This window comes from Chanos chanos, chromosome 5, assembly GCF_902362185.1.
Source record: "Chanos chanos chromosome 5, fChaCha1.1, whole genome shotgun sequence".
NCBI classification, from domain to species: domain Eukaryota; kingdom Metazoa; phylum Chordata; class Actinopteri; order Gonorynchiformes; family Chanidae; genus Chanos; species Chanos chanos.
In genome coordinates, this window is record NC_044499.1 from 33,064,618 (window position 1) to 33,083,112 (window position 18,495).

At 41.7% G+C, this 18,495-nt stretch overlaps 2 protein-coding genes across 4 annotated transcripts; one reads left to right on the forward strand and one right to left on the reverse strand.

Annotated features, from left to right (window-relative positions):
* Positions 1–1,451: 1,451 nt before the first annotated feature.
* dpysl4 (dihydropyrimidinase like 4) lies at positions 1,452–11,931 on the forward strand. Of its 3 annotated transcripts, none has more exons than XM_030773282.1 (14): positions 1,452–1,811; positions 4,525–4,613; positions 4,849–5,033; positions 5,945–6,109; positions 6,538–6,599; positions 6,889–6,969; positions 7,345–7,413; positions 7,608–7,728; positions 7,824–7,980; positions 8,213–8,354; positions 8,453–8,623; positions 10,756–10,935; positions 11,324–11,495; positions 11,840–11,931. In XM_030773282.1, the coding sequence occupies exons 1-14, from the start codon at positions 1,452–1,454 to the stop codon at positions 11,929–11,931; spliced, it is 2,046 nt and encodes a 681-aa protein (XP_030629142.1). The 3 variants fall into 3 exon arrangements, with proteins under 3 accessions (XP_030629142.1, XP_030629144.1, XP_030629143.1); XM_030773284.1 differs by lacking the exon at positions 1,452–1,811 and adding an exon at positions 2,528–2,569; XM_030773283.1 differs by lacking the exons at positions 1,452–1,811; positions 11,840–11,931 and adding exons at positions 2,531–2,569; positions 11,814–11,838 and having other exon boundaries at positions 11,324–11,490.
* A 3,132-nt stretch (positions 11,932–15,063) lies between these two features.
* Positions 15,064–17,840, reverse strand: LOC115813321 (zinc-binding protein A33). Its single transcript, XM_030775950.1, has 6 exons — positions 17,415–17,840; positions 16,994–17,089; positions 16,452–16,682; positions 16,140–16,162; positions 15,735–15,853; positions 15,064–15,599 (listed from the first exon to the last, which is right to left on the reverse strand). Exons 1-6 carry the CDS (start codon positions 17,838–17,840, stop codon positions 15,064–15,066), a joined length of 1,431 nt encoding a protein of 476 aa, XP_030631810.1.
* Positions 17,841–18,495: the final 655 nt, after the last annotated feature.

An 18,495-nucleotide genomic window follows, 5' to 3' on the forward strand; every position in this document is an offset into this window, starting at 1 on the left:
TTTTATGCTGCTCACCAGAATCTACATAAACAAATAACTGTTGTCTTGACTGACTGTGCTCTGCAGTAACCTACGACAGTTTTATGGTTTACATCCTTAGAGCAGTAAACATTCCTTGAGATTCGGCAAATAGGCTTCATGGATTTTATTTCAACTTCATTTTCCCCTTTTCATTTGTTCATTCATATAAAACAATACATCTCTTCACCTGTCAGGAACAAGGACCACCTAGTGTAAAATCCTCATACATCTGATTATTTAATAAGTCTTCACATGTTGATTGCCTGTTGGCGGTTCTAACGCCCAGTAAGATGAATGACTGTCCTCAGGTTTTAAGCCATATGGAGGTTTCTGTCTTTTTTCTCTAGAGACCTCTTTAAATGTCCAGATGGACCCTCAGTGAAATGAACATATCTGCTTCATCTAAGTGAATGGGTTTGTTCCACTGTTTTACAGGAACATATTGACAGATTAGGAATTTATCACTGGGAATTCAGAATTCATCAAAAGCCATGCTTACCAAGTGATCTTTGTCTACCTTATTTTGGAAGTCCAGTGCATGATTTTTTAGTGTTCGTGGTGGGAAAGTGTTCCTCTGTCCAGTGATCTACCTCTCCATGCCCCCTCACTGCCGAGGTACTGACCCAGAGCTGCAGATATAACAAAATATGACAACACAATATATATATATATATATACAACCTTTAGTCAACTCATTAAAAGCAGCATGATTTGAAACAAAAATTATTTTATTCTTCTAAGATTCTTCTTAAAATGACATTCAGTTTGATGTAACATAGGATCAGCTTATTCGAGTTTGCTTCTGTGGATTTTTTTTTTTTTTATCATTATTATTTCATTTATATTAAATAGAGTCTTACATGGTGTTGCCTCTGTGTTCCCTCTGAGTGTACAGTACGACTGAAACTGATCTGGTGTGCTCATTCATGCCTGTATGAGTCTTGCTTGGGGCTAAACACCATCTCTCCACTGCGCTGACTATAATGAACTCAATTTCCCCTGAATGAACACTCATTTTTTCGTATGACCACACTCTCTTGTCGACTTCTGATTGTGGCACCATTGTGTACCTTAATGAGTACGATGAAGATTTCTGGCCTCTTAAATAGACTAATTTCTCTCAAATAATTGCTTTGGGCATATTGATAAATGAGGTAAACATCTGTTCATCGGGGGGTCGCTCATCTTTTCCTATGGGAGAACTTCATTTAGCTAGCCTCCTCTTGGGATTTGACCGTGGATTTTTCAGCACCACGCCCCTTTGGACAGCTCCTGCAGTTGTACCTTCACTCATATGAGAGCACTACCAGCTCTAAAGCCACAAAAGGCGTAGTCTATCCTTGAGAAACTGTTTCTAAAACTTTGAATATATTTCTTTTCTTTGTTATCCTTCTTCCCTTCCATCTGAGACACAAACCAGTGCAGAAGCAATGGCTGAGCGGAGACTTCTTCCAAAAGACGATGATGAGGGATCTTTGCTCTCTAAACTGGGCACGGATAGTCCAAAACCCAGAGTGAAGTTTGGTGGTATGTTTTGTAATATCGAGGGAGCGTTCGAGAATAAAACTCTAAATTTTGAATCTTTTAGTCCAAGTTCTCTGAGGAAGAACACCAGAGGACGGGCTGAGAGGTGTTTGTCTGATACTACCAGTGACGCCGGTAGCGTGAGTAATTTCTCCAGCGTCAGCCACTCACAGAGTCGACCCGAACCTGCACCTTCTACCAGTTCACGAGGTCAGACTATCGTATATCCCACAGGACACAGTCGTCCACACAACTGTCGTCGGGAGGTAATATAACCGTTTTATTTATACGAAATAAGAATGTAAGTCTTTTTTCTTGTTTTAATACACTTCATCAAATGGATACGTGGATTTAATTGCTGACCAAGTAAGTAAAGCAATTCAAAGCCTTTTTTTTGGCACATAAAAGAAAATGGTCGAAGCACAGACAAATTAAAAATGACTATGTTATTTTCCAACCTGAAGAGTGCTCTGTGCTGAGGATTATTCGATAATCACAGCCAGTTATAGCAAAGCAGTATAAATCCTGACATAAAAAGGGGTGTCCACTTCAACTCATTAAAAGTTGGACATGTTTTCTGTCACATTTACAGTGGGCATTAACAATATATTAATTAAATATATTTTAGAAATCTGAAGACAGAAACTATACAAAAACGTGCGATAAAGTTCTTACCTAGGGACTAACATTTGACGCTTTCGTACTAAAAGTTGCTTTGGGGCCTGTTTTGCCACTAATCGCCTGCAGGATGTGTGCGGAATACTGATGAAGCAGATGGTTAACGGGGAGAACTGTTGTCGTGGGAGGGGGCTCCGCGTGGCTTTGTTAGCTACTACTATTGAACCCCAATTATAATAAAACATACTGCGTCCACACATCGACGTCCGGAACACATCTCGCTGCGGATTTTTTAAAGTGAGGTACACCTCATCGCTGACGTTTTTCTCCCACCTCGGAAATTAACGCCCTTCTCGAACTGGCCGGCATGTCTTATCAAGGCAAGAAAAATATCCCTCGTCTGTCGGTAAGCAGTGATTTTTCTACACTGACATTCGTTATTCGATGCGAAAGAATCCACCGACAGTGATTTTGTGGTGTCGGTTACAGACACCGGTCTGCTCCTCTTTGTGCAGCCATGGGCGTGTGTCCTCCATGAGCAACCTGTCATCGCTATCATATAGACGCATGGTTACAGACATGCTAACTGTTACTGACGTTAGCAATAAACTAATTAGCTTAAATGCAGGCTCTGGATATGAAATGTGTGCAGTTTCAGGGTTTCTCCCTAACCAGCCTTACATAAGTAGGTTACATGGCGGCGACAGAAAAATTTCAATAGACTGTAGTGTTGATTGTTTCATTCATTCTCTTTTCCCATCAAAAACAATTTCAGAATCGATACCCTGGGGTTTTTCCTCACTTTTTAAAGTACATTATGTCATCAAATATATTTCGTACTACATTACGGTTACCCTTATAGAAACGTAAACACATCAGTAGCCTTCCTATAATCGTAACCACAAGTTAACAGGAGTCATCCATGCATTCACATATCGTGGCCTAGACGATGTCTGGAAGCGCTGCCAGGGAATTACAGTTCCTGTAGTTAAGGGACCGAATATTCATCCATGCGAACCGTAGTGAGCTAACCCAGGAGAGGAGCACTGTTAACACGGACAAATAGAATCTGATTCCCTTCCGCACAATTTAGCACAGTAGCTTCCCCCCTTCTGCACTCAGAATGACCCATATTCTAAGAACAGCCAAAAGACATTTATCTATTCTTGATGATGTTTTAAAAAATGGTACGAAACAAAATGTGTCATATTTATGAAAGTGCAGTTTAGTTCGCAACATCGTAGATGTTGATGGTCTGTATCTATATAATTATAATGAATGCATATCCCCGTGTTGAATTAAGCACTGAAATCTCAGTATTTTCAGTCACACTGGAAACAGCACCCAGTGTATCGTTGTGTCCCCAGAACTGACCTGCTTCCTGGGGAATGTAGCAACCTTTGGAAGGGGTTGCCTATGGGCGTGTCATTTCACATTAATGTGAGAAAGTGTTTGTATTACCATGTTAGCTTTGAGTTCTGTGCGAAGAGAGGTAAACACCCCAAACTCCGGGTTAGTCTGTGTAATCTGTGTAAAATAGGCCACAGCAATGCCTGTGAAGGCATCCCCATAGAGTGACTTGATGGTTGGATGTGGCAACTGTAGCTCGCAGACAAGGATAGAGTGTGACAGAGTTATGTTTCTGGATGACTGACTTGAAGAGGCTTGCAGCCTGGCAATGCACAGTGCCAGTGGAAAAAGAGAAGTGAAGGGTTGGATATGATGGGTAAAAACATAGATGAGTGTAAAATGACCTGTCAAGATTGAACTAGCACTGGTCTGTGATGGCCACACTGCAAAAAACAGAAGGGGAATGATGATGCTGGAAATTGCCATTGTTTTATTACGTTTATTGTACTTCTGAAAAATGTGATTTGTATTTTGATTTGATTTTTCTCTATTTTCCAAACAATAACTGTAGCATTAAGGGTGAACACAGTTTTACATGTGGTCCTTGTCTGTGTCACTGTTTCCATCCCTTTTTTGTCTGGGATCAGCTCTCCCCCATTCATCCTAATGATCTCGGTGAAGAGTCTACATATTTTAAAGGATTTGCATACATTAATTCCGCCTTTGTGTTCTTGTCTTTCCAATCTTCCCACATTCTCCCATTCTTTTATTATGAATCTCCTTTTCTGACTAGGTTTGAACATCTGCACTCTTCCAGGGAATTTTAATGTCCAGGTGTTTTTTTAGTGTCATAACTGCAGTTTTGACCCAGTCAGTTCTTTTTGCATGGATAGAATGTCAATGAACTTAAAATTCATTTTGAGCAAAAAATGCAATGTTGTTGTTGACAGTTTCAGACAATTTGTGATTTGGGGAATGAGCCTTTTTTTTTTTTTTTTTTAAATCTTCCAGAGTGATCGCCTGATCATCAAAGGAGGGAAGATTGTGAACGATGATCAGTCTTTTTATGCTGACATTTATGTTGAGGATGGAACCATCAAGTAAGATTTTATTCACTGCATGAAAAACAAATTTAATAACTGTGAAATCACAGCTGCTAAAATATGAAACATTGTTATATGCACTGTTTGAACTGAAACAGTATATTACAGTTTGCAATAATATTAATGACAGTCACAAATATTGTGGAAGAATCTGAGATGGGACTTTGTTTCAGTTGTTTACCTTGTTGTTGTAGTTTGCTGAATTCCGCCTGTCTCTCTCTCTCACTTTTAGGCAGATTGGAGAGAACCTCATCGTGCCAGGCGGGGTAAAGACAGTAGATGCATACGGGCACATCGTCATCCCCGGTGGCATCGATGTCAACACAAGCCTGCAAGCCCCACAGCTTGGCATGAGCCCTGCGGATGACTTCTACCACGGGACCCGTGCCGCCCTGGCAGGGGGCACCACCATGATCAGTGAGAAACTCAGTAGTACTGTTAATACAGGGAAAAGAGAGACAAGACGAAAAGAAGAGACAGAGAGAAGAGATAAAGAGGAGACAGGGGCGGAGAGGAAAGGAAAGTAGGAGACAAAGCAGAGGAGAGGAGAGGAGAGCAGGAGCGACAGAAGGAAGTAGGTCATGGGAGGATGAAGACAGACTGAGAGGAAGAGTTAACAAAATGGATGATAGTGAAAAATGGAATCTGGGGAAGTGAGGGAGAGGAGGGTAGTGGTTGAAAAGGGGGGGGGGTGGACTTAGGGCACTCTGTTGTGGTGCCAGAGATGGCTTCTCCTGGAGGGGAGTGTATGCGGCAGGAAGGGCGAGTGTGTTTGTGTGTTAGACAAAAGAAGGGTTTGTGTGTGTGTGTATGAACGGGGTACAGTAGCAGACAACAGGAAAGCTTGTCCAGTGTCATTAAATCAAAAGAAAGGGGGTCAAAAAGACTGTCACACATGCTTCACTCCACTCTTCCTTGCAGCACACACACACACACATACTTCCTCTCCACACACACACACATCCCTCTGCTCCACTCCACCCTTCCCAGCAAAACAGCAGCACAGGCCCTGTCTGAGTGGGTCACAAAAGGAGCACTATTTAAAAAACCATCCCCTCAAGCATGGACAGAAAGCACACGTCCTAACCACAGTTTTTTTAAGGTCACTTAAAGTGTCTGTTTCAGTACATCTCAAGGTATTTGACCTAAGAAATAACATGCTCATACACACTTCATAAGATGTTTACTAATGTCTAACTTGGCATTTATAAATGAAAAAAAAAAAATTCTTATAACTAGTGTAATGTGGTGTTAATGAAGCTGTTTAATGACGTTAAATCCCACTATGCCGTTGTCCTCATGCCTTGTTCTGTTGTCTCTCTTTGTAGTTGACCATGTATTGCCAGAGCCTGGCTCTAGCCTCCTAGCAGCATATGATCAGTGGAGGGATATTGCTGATAAAAGGTCGTGCTGTGACTACTCTCTCCACATGGACATCACCCGCTGGCACGACGGCCTCTTTGAGGAACTGGAGGCTCTGGTCAAAGACAAAGGTACCTTTTTTCATGCAGCCTTAATACCATCAGTTACAATGACCTGATGTGCCACAACTCAGCCACAACAGAGGTTTTTCAGAAAGACTGAATCTAATCCATAGCTTGTCTTAGAAAAAAAGACAAAACATGTCTTGTCGTTAGTCTTTGTATCAGTATTGTCAGACTTTTTTTTTGTAATCTGTCTAAAGTCATAGGTTGCTGTTGGGCCCCTTTGCTGCAGCATGTGTGTTCAAAAAAACACTACTGCATTACTGAGCAGTGCTACATTACTACATTAAACAGTTTTCAGCCTCACACACCCCCTCATAAATCCAAACAGACAGACAGCACACCTACACAACACTGTACTTTTGTGTGTAGGCGCATGTATATCTTCTCTAATTTAATTTGTGGTGAAAATATCATAAATCCTGTTAATTTCCCAGGGGTCAATTCATTCCTGATCTTCATGGCCTACAAGGACAAATATCAGAGCTCGGACACCCAGGTCTGTGTGTGTCTTACATCTTCGCACAACACCACAGAATAAAAATACGAAGATAAAGACATTAAACACTTCCTAAACATGCATGTAAACATTTAAACGTGATTAATTAAAGATAGAGCAAGTGTCTGGTGAAGATATAATATCCTGGGTTTGCATATTTTTGAAAATCTGTCCCGGACTTTATGTGTGTTAGACGTTGAGAGTTGGAACAGCTATCTGTCTTAGATGAACTGGACACATCAGATTGTGCTAAATCTTGTCTACGCTGTGTGTACTTGTCCTCTGATAGATGTATGAGATGTTCGGTGTCATCAGAGACCTGGGAGCCATTGCGCAAGTGCATGCCGAAAATGGCGACATCATCGAAGAGGTACAGATTAACCAGGACAGAGCTAGTTATGGCATATTATCTATAGTGTTATTGCTCACTTTAGAGGTGGATCTGTTTAGTCAAATGTTGTTTTAAAGCTATAATACACATTTACAACCACTGTGTAAGAATCTGTCAATACCAGTAACATTAATATGCTGTGTGTATGTTACATAAGCATTACACCAGTGATGCTAATTTAACATGTCATCTGTGTGTATGTGTTGTGTTGTTGGTTTGTAACAACATTTTATGTGACTTAATTAACATATCAGTTTCAGTCAGACTACCAGTTCTAGTATCTCATGATATTATTACATATTGGCAATGAAATGTGCCTGTTCTGTGTGTCTGTGTGTGGATTTGTTTATTCAGGAGCAGAGGAAGCTGTTGGATGTGGGTATTACTGGGCCTGAAGGACATGTGCTTAGCCACCCAGAGGAGGTGAGGTCCACCTGTGCTGCTTCATGTTTGGGACGATATTTCATATGATACACTGGCAAAGGGTTTGGGTTTGGTCAACAGGTGGCGATAAGTGATATGTAAAATTCTGGGTGTCAGCTGAACGCTGTTTGTCTAGTGACAGTAGATGCATTTTCCTCTGCTATTGTAATCTGATTCTGAGTTTATTTTACTAGGTGGAAACAGAGGCTGTGTATCGTGCCATCACCATTGCCAAGCAAGCCAACTGCCCACTCTATGTCACCAAGGTGATGAGCAAAACAGCTGCTGACGTCATTGCTAAAGCCAGGAAAAAGGGTACGACCCCTCGTTTAAATGCTTCGTGAATGAAGAGTGAATCCTGCTTCAGAGTTCTGACTAATGGCCTGTCCAATTCTGGTTCAAATTTTCAGGCATGGTTGTGTATGGAGAGCCAATCACAGCTAGTCTGGGTACTGACGGGTCTCACTACTGGAGCAAAAACTGGGCTAAAGCCGCCGCCTTTGTCATGTCCCCGCCCATAAGCCCAGACCCGGGTACTCCTGAGTACCTCAGCTCCCTCCTATCCTGGTGAGGTCCTGAGAATCACCAGCACGGCTGTCATAGCACATGCTATTCATGTACACGAGATACAGACATATCAGCCAGTATTTATATTACTGTGCAACACACCTCAAACAGCTATTCACAGAGAAAGATTAAATAAATCTTTTTGTCAGATTGGTCTATAAGGTTGTCAACTTCTGTAGCAGCTGATAATTAGCACTCGGTGTTTATCCATGATATTATATGTGTGTGTCAGTGGAGATCTGCAGGTGACTGCCAGTGCCCACTGCACATTCTCCACTGCTCAGAAAGCTGTTGGAAAGGATAACTTCACCTTCATCCCTGAAGGCACCAACGGCATCGAGGAACGGATGACCATAGTCTGGGACAAGGCAGTGGTACGCTCTGGTCACACAACAAGACCCATCCTTTGTCTTCTCTTAACTCTGTGCTGCTGATTGTCTCTGACTGAGAGAATGGCAATGTTTGCTTACAGGCCACAGGCAAAATGGATGAGAACGAATTTGTGGCAGTGACCAGTACGAACGCAGCCAAGATCTTCAACCTTTACCCGCGCAAAGGTAGGATCGCTGTGGGCTCCGATGCTGACCTGGTGATCTGGAACACAAAGGAGACAAAAACCTTTTCTGCAAAATCACACAATCTGGTATGTGTCCAAATAAATTACATTTATTGACATCTAAAAATAGCTCAAAATAAAACCTCCTCTGATTAGGTCTGCTTTTGTCAAAATCAATGTATTTGAAATATTATTTCTCTCTGAACTTTTACAGTTTTATTGTACCATTGATTAAATCTCAGGACTTCATCTTGTGGGGTGGAATCATTTTGTGTGTAGTTTAATGCTGTAAGTGCAGCAATTGTGCAGTTTTAACAATGTGATTGATCCTTCTCATAATGTTGTGATCTGAAATTGCCCAAAGCCCAAGAAGGTTCTGAAAGTTTTCAAATTGGGTTAAATGTGGAGATGAGAAAAAAAGAGTTCAATTGTTAAAAAGGAATCAAAATTTGCCAAAAGTGTTACATTTAAAGCAGTTTTTCTGCGTGGACCATGTCTCAGATGGGTGTGGGTTGATCCACCAGTACTGTAGTATACATAGCTCAGTGGTTAGGTCATTGTTTCAGAATAAAAGATTGAGGTCTTGTGGCCTGAGGCCTAAATAAACTACAGGCGTCCTCATAGCTTGTAGTTGAGCATGTCGACAATGCAAATGTAGGGTAACTTGCCAAGACTGATTAACACTGTGAAAAAGAATTGTAAGATTAATAATATCTAGAGTTTGACAACTGTAGGCTTTCTCAGCTACCATGGATGGGATTTAACCGCCTCTTAAGTGACCTGCAGTCGTGTGCTTAATTTGGAAAGACAGATGATGCATGTCATTTTTAATGCATGTCGCATTTCCATGTAATATTGTGCTATGTTGCGATGACATTGCCCTCATTAGTTTGTGCTAGGACTGGTGTGGGATTATTCAAGAGAATAACGATTTCTAAGCTCCAGCCAATTTAAAACTTGCTGGTTCTTTATATACAGAAGTATATTTTTGTTCTCTCAGAACAAAGAGCAGCTTTTTTCCTCTTAATGTAAATGGTATATCATGGTAGCATAGCTCTTTGTGGCTTCAATTTTGGACTTTTATTTGTTAGGTTTGTCATTGGTTTATGGTATCCCCATCCCCAACTGGTAAAATGTTATGTTACAACGATGCTGCACGAACACTCTGCATCACAGGACTGTCCGCTTTCTATGGGAAGACATGTATTTGTGTGTGATTAGCCGAGAAAATCCATGAGCTGATTAGGATCATTAGCATGGTGGTATGGCAGAGAGTCAACTGACAGTGTACTCAACAGTCTTTGACTAAAAACACACACCAGGCCTGTGGGTTCCACACACTCCCACCCAGCATCTCCGGGAGCTGGAGCGGAGGGGTTATGATTATGATTTTGCGATAGACCGGCAGTAAGATCCTGGACTCTCTACTGTTAGGTCTGGGGTTTTAACCTCACAGTGGTAGACGAGTGTCACGTGTACAAATACATTTCAAAACCCAGGATGGGATTGCGGCTGTGGTGTGGAGATGCAGCAACTTCTGTTTTTTCTGTTCCTGCTACACTTCAATCATGTTTTATGACAGGGGTCTCAAACTCCGGTCCTGGAGGGCCGGGGTCCTGCTGATTTTTGTTTTCACCTCTTAGTTACCTGTTGATTTTCACCTTGAAGACAGGTGTGGACACTCTTCAGCCAATCGGAGATTCTATTTAGTTGATCTACAATAAAAACAGCAGGACCCCGGCCCTCCAGGACCGGAATTTGAGACCCCTGTTTTATGAGCATTGATGATTGTACATTTTCATTTTTTCTTGAGTCAGCAGGACATTTGTCATTAATTGGTTTTGTGGAAAAGATATACATGTATATATATATATATATATATATATATATATTTATTCCAAAAAACAAATGTTTATTGTGAATAGACATCTCTAGCCTAAACAAACAGTACTAGCCTAAACATAACTGATACCAAAACTCAACTACAAACTCAGAATTGCATTCCTTTTTTCAGTTTTGTTTTGGCTTTCCTTCAGTAAAAGTCCTAGAAGTTTCACTCTTTATTCCTCTTAATTGGTTGTAATTGGTTGGTGAGTTGTTAAAAACTAAATGACTTTTTTTCCAGTGTTCACTTTAACCAAAAACATGTTTCTGAAACCTGCTTTTAGGACCGCCCTCCAAATTCACCAGGTCTTGTATGTCCTGCATGCTTTTCTCAGACAGTGGAGATGAATATCTTCGAGGGGATGGAGTGCCGAGGTTTTCCCGTGGTTGTAATCAGTCAGGGGAAAATCGTTTTAGAGGACGGGAATCTGAACGCCACGGAGGGCACTGGACGTTTCATCCATAGGAAGGCCTATCCGGACTATGTTTACAAGAGGATCAAAGCCCGCAGCAGGGTGAGTGAAGCTCATTCACCTCAGTGCCGTTAGAAAAAAGGGCTGGAATTGTCAGACCGTTTAAAGAAATGCTGACTCACTGCTGTTCAGTGGTAAACACAGACGTGAGAGCCTGAGGTTGATCATGGGCAGTTACTCTGTCAAAACAAGAACCAAGTGGAGGTTAAAGAGGAGGTTACGCTGAGAAGTGTGAGGAGAAAAACATCTATTTTCTCTTGTATGAAATACACAGAAGTGGCACTTTGTTATGCCAAACCTGAGCTTTTTGAGTGAATGAAGACATGGTGCATTTTCACTGTTCTTGATTAAGGAGTTGCCTGAGGTTGGTAACTGTTGTGCACCCTGAAGCATCCCGATAATTAATACTGTCAATTTAAATGTTGTCCAGATGGCAGATGCTCGCGGTGTGCCTCGTGGAAATTATGATGGCCCTGTCCATGATGTCATCAGCATGACAACATCAGTACCACCCACACCCACCACCAGGGGGCCCACATGTCCAGGAAAGACTACGAGTGGGCCAGCAAGGAACTTACACCAATCAGGGTTCAGTCTGTCAGGTAAAGCCTAACATTCGGATATGTGACCAGTAACAGTGACCTGTCTATAACTGTGATGCTGCAGAATGTTAGACTGACTTGTCTGTGATTTTTTTTTAGGCGTTTCCACGTTTCTCTACTCTCTCTCTCTCTCTCTCTCTCTCTCCATCTTATTGAAGTACAATTCTAACTGACCTAGATACAGAAAGAGAGTACACATATAATTGGGAATCTTAAGTTATGCCTATGTTCTTATTACAGTAAACATTGAGCTGTACTCACTTTGACCCAGGGCAAACTCATAGTCATTATAACCAAAGTCAGAAGCAGTTCAGAGAGTTTTACAAGTCTCATTCCTCATTAAGGAACCCAAATGGATGACCATATCCCAAGACGAACGGCACAGCGGATTGTAGCGCCCCCTGGAGGACGATCGAACATCACGTCCCTCTCATGAGCTGTGTCCAGTGACAGGACCAAGCAAGTAGCAAGGTGGTGTCGGTTGGCCTTCGGAAGACAACAAACAGTATCATGCAAACGACATCATACTCTAATATCATTCACACTATGTTCTCTGCCAGTACTCTATTCATTAGTTAGAAGAATATACAGTAGCCCGTCATATATACATGTACTCATACTGATTTTGTGCAAATAACCTCAAACTTCAGCAACACTCAGATATCCATAGCTTAGCATTTTCCTTTATCCAAGATCTCGGACTCTAAAGACCATGTTGTCAGCTTTGGCATAGCGGGAGCCTGATGGTGTAAAGAAGAGGTTTGTGTGTATATATGGGGCTCTGTAGTATGGGCATTTGGTCATGCTGTTTGCCTTGTTGGCAGTACAACTAAAAGTTATAACTGTGTGCCCCAATTTGAGTGGTAAAATTAACCTTTTTGATTTGTTGGGTGCAGTTGAGGGAACAGTTTAGTAACCATGGCAACATTATGACAGCAAAAAGAAGACAGATATCCACAGTAAGACTTACAGATAATAGTGTTGTGTAACTTACGTTATGCTGCTAAAAATTTTATCTACAGTGTGCCAGTGTGCCAAGATTCTGTGTGCACCAAAAGATGATGGAGCATGATAAGACCAGACCATTCTGTTGCCCATAGATGGCTTGTTCCATGCATTTTTCCTCAAATACAATTCGTTGCTTGATTTGTCAGTACTACCCATAGGAAAGTATTACAGGTCTTAGATTGGCTGATAGAAAGCCTTGTCTACACAGTGAACATCTTTGAAAATGAAAACATTTCCAGACATGAGCAAATGCAATACCCAAATATAGCCTCAACAAAGAACGGTGTTCTGTCATTTTTCTCACAAACTGTTTACCTGTAACAAATTCATGGTTAAGAATATCCGTTATCCCGCTTAGACAAATTAGTGAGAAATTGTGTTTTTTGTGCGACTGTATCATGCACTGATGTCATCAGAGCCACCACTGGTAACAGTACGTTAGGAGCCCTGTACTACTGGGTGGATTTCATCCTAACATGGTCTTCCCCTTAGCTTTCATTTCCATATAAGCTACACTTATCTCCCTCGCAGCTGTTATTCATCTAACAACCCATCGGCTATGTCTTAGTTTAAAATAAATACATTCATCATCAAATAACTGTCTGTAGTCAGGTTTGTCTCGTTACCGTAATGATAGAAATGTTAGCAAAGAAAAAAAAAATGTTCATAGACCAGTGGTAGGTTGTTGTAATTTTACCTTCATGACGTTTGGTAAATGAAGATTCGTGGAAAAAAAATAAAATAAATAATAATAATAAAGATCTCAAGGATGCTTTTGTATTGAACTGCTAGGGGTGGACAGGCCCAATGATAGCAATTCTTCCATTTGCCTCAATTGGGTGCTTTTTGTACCGTCATGTTTGTGTTATGAAACATGGTGCTCTCAGAACTGTTGACTAAACACATAAACAAGTAGTGTTTTTTGGAACCTGACAAATTTCTCATTGTTTAAAGTAATATTGTCCTTTTATCTTAAATCTTAACATCCTGTTTCTACTTCTACAAGGTCTCACTTAAAAATGCTGTTTTATAGAAAAACAAACAGGAAAATGTTAAAATACATATACTAGCATAATCTGGAAATTGCTGGTGGATTGCTTCAAATGGCAGCCTGTATGGATCAGAGAAGTCAACTGAAAGTAAACCGGCCGAAGAATTTTTTTTCTACTTTTCCTGTACCTGGTCTGTAAAAAAATGTGTTATAAATGTGCATGTTTGAGCATGTCCTCAGTAAAGTTTGTTGAGAAAATAACATCAGTTTTGTTTTTTTGTGGCCCAGTGGCTATGGCTCCACACCAGTTTCTACTGTCTCTGCCTTTCCTCCAGCGGCTGTCAGCGTGTCCTTGAAAAAAGCGCTTCATGCCAAGTCACTCTAAAGACAACAAAGTACACTCACACACCCCACACCCCAACTTACCCCTTCACTACGTAGTGACTGTGAAAACAAGCAGGAGACCTGCTGCGGTGAAATAAAGTTTAAAAAAGGTGTTTACTTGCTTGCCTGATATAATCTATGTAATTATAATGTAGGATTTTTTTGTAATTTTTTACCTCTGATGTCCTTTACCCTTACAAATGCCTTCACCAGTATCATTGTCTCTGACAAACAGTAATGTACAACAAAGACATGGTTCCAGACAATGTGTTTATTATATTATACGATATTCATGCAGTTACACTTTAACAGGTCACACTAATGCTGCCTGTTTTCAAATGTCGCCACACAGCAGTAATCTGCTAAAGTTTCCAAAATGAAGCTGTTTGTCTTTTAAGTGTTTTCAGTCCTATAGCTATTCAGTGCTAAATACATTTAATCTAAACCTCATCCCCTCGGCAGTGTTTCCTGTGAGTTAACATAGTTATTCAGAAAACACCCACAGCTATATGGGTAGGTATAAAATAAGCTAATGCTTTTGTCAGTGCACAGAATGCCTTTTCTGCTATAAACACTTGTGAGATTGGCTGCACAAAGAGGTTACGCACACATTGGCATGCCAGTGAAGCCTTTGGCGGTCCAGGCAAGAGGGAGGATCTAGTTTCCTCTGGAGTGTCGTTAAGAGCCATGTGACATAGACAGACTGAACTGACAAGATACAACAGGTGCTCTGTCATTGGAGGAGCTGTGTGTGTGTGTGTGTGTGTGTGTGTGTTTTGACATTCAGTTTCAACATATTGATTCTTAATCTCACAAAAATATTTTAAATCTTAAAGTATTATCAAAAAATCTTTCACTTTTAAAGTGCAAACTAATTGCCTACTTTTACATAAGTCTTAAACAGTGACTGGATTGACCCTGGTCAGTGCCTCTCCTGGCTTCTGAAGCTGTTCGATCCAGACCCCCTGCTAAAACACAGTCCAGCCCTCCCTCTGATCTCTCAATCAGTACTGTCATATACTCCGCTCAGCAAATTATACATTTACAAGAACTAATAATGTTCAATGTTTTTTTTTTTTTTTTTTACAGAACAATATGTTTAAAGATTTGCTGTTATCCTTCTTTTGATTTTATAATGGCTTTATATATAGCATCTGTGGTTTAGGATTGTCTTATATTTCAGCATTACTCCACATATATAGACACCTTTCCTGGTAGGATCTGCAGGGGCTGGCGTTTGCAGGTGCTGGAGAAGTACGGGTACATTCGCTCGGTGAACTTGTGTTTGAACTTGTAAAGAAGGGTGTTATCGCTGGCGTCAGAGAAAGTCAGTCGCCCTCTGTCCCAGTCCAGCTGCACTCGCACTCGCTGCGGTTTCTTCTTTAACCTGAGTGGAGAGCTGGTGGAGGTGCATGCTCTGTACTCCCCTCCGTGAAGACAGATAGTCCACATGCCCCGGTCAGGGCTTGGGGGGAACCACTCCTTCCTTGACACTGTTTCCTTGGCAACGCCCAATGCCCAATCGTTGCTGTCACCCACTTCCACTTCCCAGTCGTGCTGGCCACTGTTGAAACCCTCGGATCCCAGAACACAATCATAGTAACAGAACCTTTCAGGATTATCTGGTATCTGTTGCTCTTCATCCGTGTAGCGCACGCTGGTGAGATCATCGGACACGGTGAGAGAGACGTCAGCTGTGTTGGGGTCAAAGGTGACCGGGCCTATGGGTAGGTGAAAAGGCAGGGATTAGAAATCTAAATCCATACGTGACAGACACAGACACACACATACATCATTATCATACACCGAGTTCTGTCTCCAATCTTCAGTGTCAACAGGAAATGACCGAGACTCACTGAACTGAACGACTGTCTGCATCTTCTCCCAGACTCTGTATTTTAGACAGCCCACATGTTTGGCCACATCTATCAGAGATTCGGACACTTCCTTTGGATCCTGCACTGTGCACTCAGTACTGCAGGAGAGAGAGGGTTTTATCAATACTCAGCAGATGGACAAATGAGCAAAAGTCAAAATGAACAAAACCTACATAAAAACTTATATACAGGAACAAAATAAAAATATGTCAGTGACCACAGTGTTTATATTGTTTAACTCTTTAGCTCTTTAAAGTCTAATAAGCAATTAACACAACTTTTCCACTGCAGTCTTAGGATGACAGCCCTTGGTTTCTCCTCAAGCTGAGGTGTCTTATGAAGGAGAAGATGAACCAGAATGAGGATGGAAAGGAGAAACCTTACCTCTCAGAGGTCTTCTTATAGTTCTGCAACCCAACAGAGACGAGACAGGCCGATCAGGATGCGTCATGACAATAATAAATTACTGTGGGAAACCCTAAGAGAGTCGTGTACACTAAAATATAGATATCTAACTAAGCTGTATTCTCCGCTGCTTAGACTTAAAATGAACGAATTAATCTATTAACAAGCTTTAGCCTTGTTTTTTTTGTTGTTTTTTTTATCAGTATGGAAGTTTTGTTCGATTTTACTCTGGTCACTTGTGATACTTCATGACTGTGAGAGTATACAAACTCCCCTAGTGTTCTTCCTTACCTTCAGAAACATCAGGTCATCTGAGCTCATTGTCTCTTCTGTTGTATTGATGATATCTTGTAGAGAGGCTATATCTCTCACCAGTCTTTCCATTTTGTCCTTCATCTTCTGGCTCTTCTGTTCCTCCTCCTCTTTCAGTGCTAAAAGCACGGCCGTCTCCTCATCTCGTAGGAACTGATGGAGCTTCTCAAAGTCCTCTTTGATCAGGCGTACGCTGTGCTGGGCTTGCCTCTGAAAGCAAGACCACAGGAATTCTCTCATTTTCTAAATTAACATTTCAGAACAGCGATTTGGTACAAGATCACTGAGCTTTTTCTCCACACAATGTAACTGCTTTCACATTTAATGCCGTCTGTATTTGACTTTGGTGCGTCAATAATCCCCTCATATTTGTCACATTAGAAATCTTAAGCTCTAAGTTGAAATATATTTGAAGGGACATGGAATATTTATACTTGATGTACTGGTAATTCATACTCTTAAGGGAATAGTAACTCAGGCCTCAGTTACTGAATGGCATTAAATGGCTGTTTTAGTCCTACCCTGATGTGATCTGCAGTCTCTTGGCAAGCCCGCTTGGCTGAGTTAAGAGTCTCCAACTTCTGTTGTAATGGTCTGAGTGCAGACCTCAATTCCCTCTGAAAACGATAGATTAACAAAGCTGTCACAAAACAGGTTTGTTTTGAATCATTTTATTATTATTATTATTATGATAAATTCACAGATGAAATATCTTGCCTTTGTTGTGAATATTGTATATGAAAAGAGGCTGAACTGTAAGTCAGGTGATGGTCCTTGTATTTGTATGTGTATGAATTGAGTCTGATGAAATAATTTAAGTGTATTAAATGTGCTGTTTCATAGTCTCATAGCATCTATCATTAGACATGAGGTGTTTGTGGGCCACATGCTAAGTTTTGTTTAACAGAGTGGGAAAGCTGCCTCTCTACTTTGCCCTCTTACCCTGCAGTCCTGTGCTGCCTCCGTTGTGGGACAACACTCGTGATCCAGGTGTATGTCTCTCCGGCATTCCTCACAGATAAGCTCCTCATCCTCTGTGCAAAACAGGCTGAGACACTCTGCATGCTCTGGGCAGAGATCTGCCTTCTCCTCTCCCTCCCCGTGCCCATCAGCACCTCCCTCTGCTCCCGCCCCTGCCCTGCGAGGCTGGCCCTGGAAGAGAGAGTCCAGCAGCCCTTTCAGCACGCTGTCCAGCAGCTCACGCCCGTAGCACACCGTGCAGCCCGGCTGGGCCCCGTCCTCCCCCAGTTCACGTTGGCACAGCTGTAGGCAGGACTGACACAGTCGGTGCCCGCAGGGCAAGACCAAGGGCTCCTCCGCTTGGCAGCCCGGGCACAGAGATTCCTTCGAAGTCTGTTCCGACGACATTGTGTGTGTGTGTGTGTATGTGTGTGTGTGTGTGTGTGAGTGGGTAAGTGTGTGTATCGGATGAGCGGAAGGATGGACCAGTCGCTCCGCAGTCTCTCTCCTCAATGTCCTCGGGTTCTGTGGGGAGTTGCACAATCACCGGCGCTTTCTGAGCATTGCAGGAGATCCTCCCTGGATAGATGATGAGCTATTTATACACAAGCTATTTTTAAGGAGGTACTGTTTGGCTGTTTGAGTGTGTGTCTGTAAGAGACAGGGATAGGGTTGGGGGGGTTAGGTTGAAGATGTGTGTATGGTTTGTTTTGATACATCTGCAGGGTAACAGTTTATTGCTTAGTCATGCCTGTGTACTCTCACTTGCGTTGCAGTGTGAAATAAGTGAGATGCATTCTCTGAACTGAAGGACATGAGAAGAACTCTAACCCACATAGGAACCGTTTGTTGTTTAATCTGTTCCCAGAATGTTCTAGCATCACCCTTCATAATGCAATAAAACTGCCCTACCATTCCAGCCCACAACAACAGGAACTCCATGGCAACTTTGACTCAAGGTTAACTTTAGTTAGTTTTTGTTAGTTTGTCTGTTTTGTTTGTTTTTGTCTTGATGTCACAGACCACGTGGGTTGTGACAGATCAGTGGATATTTCACTATGTT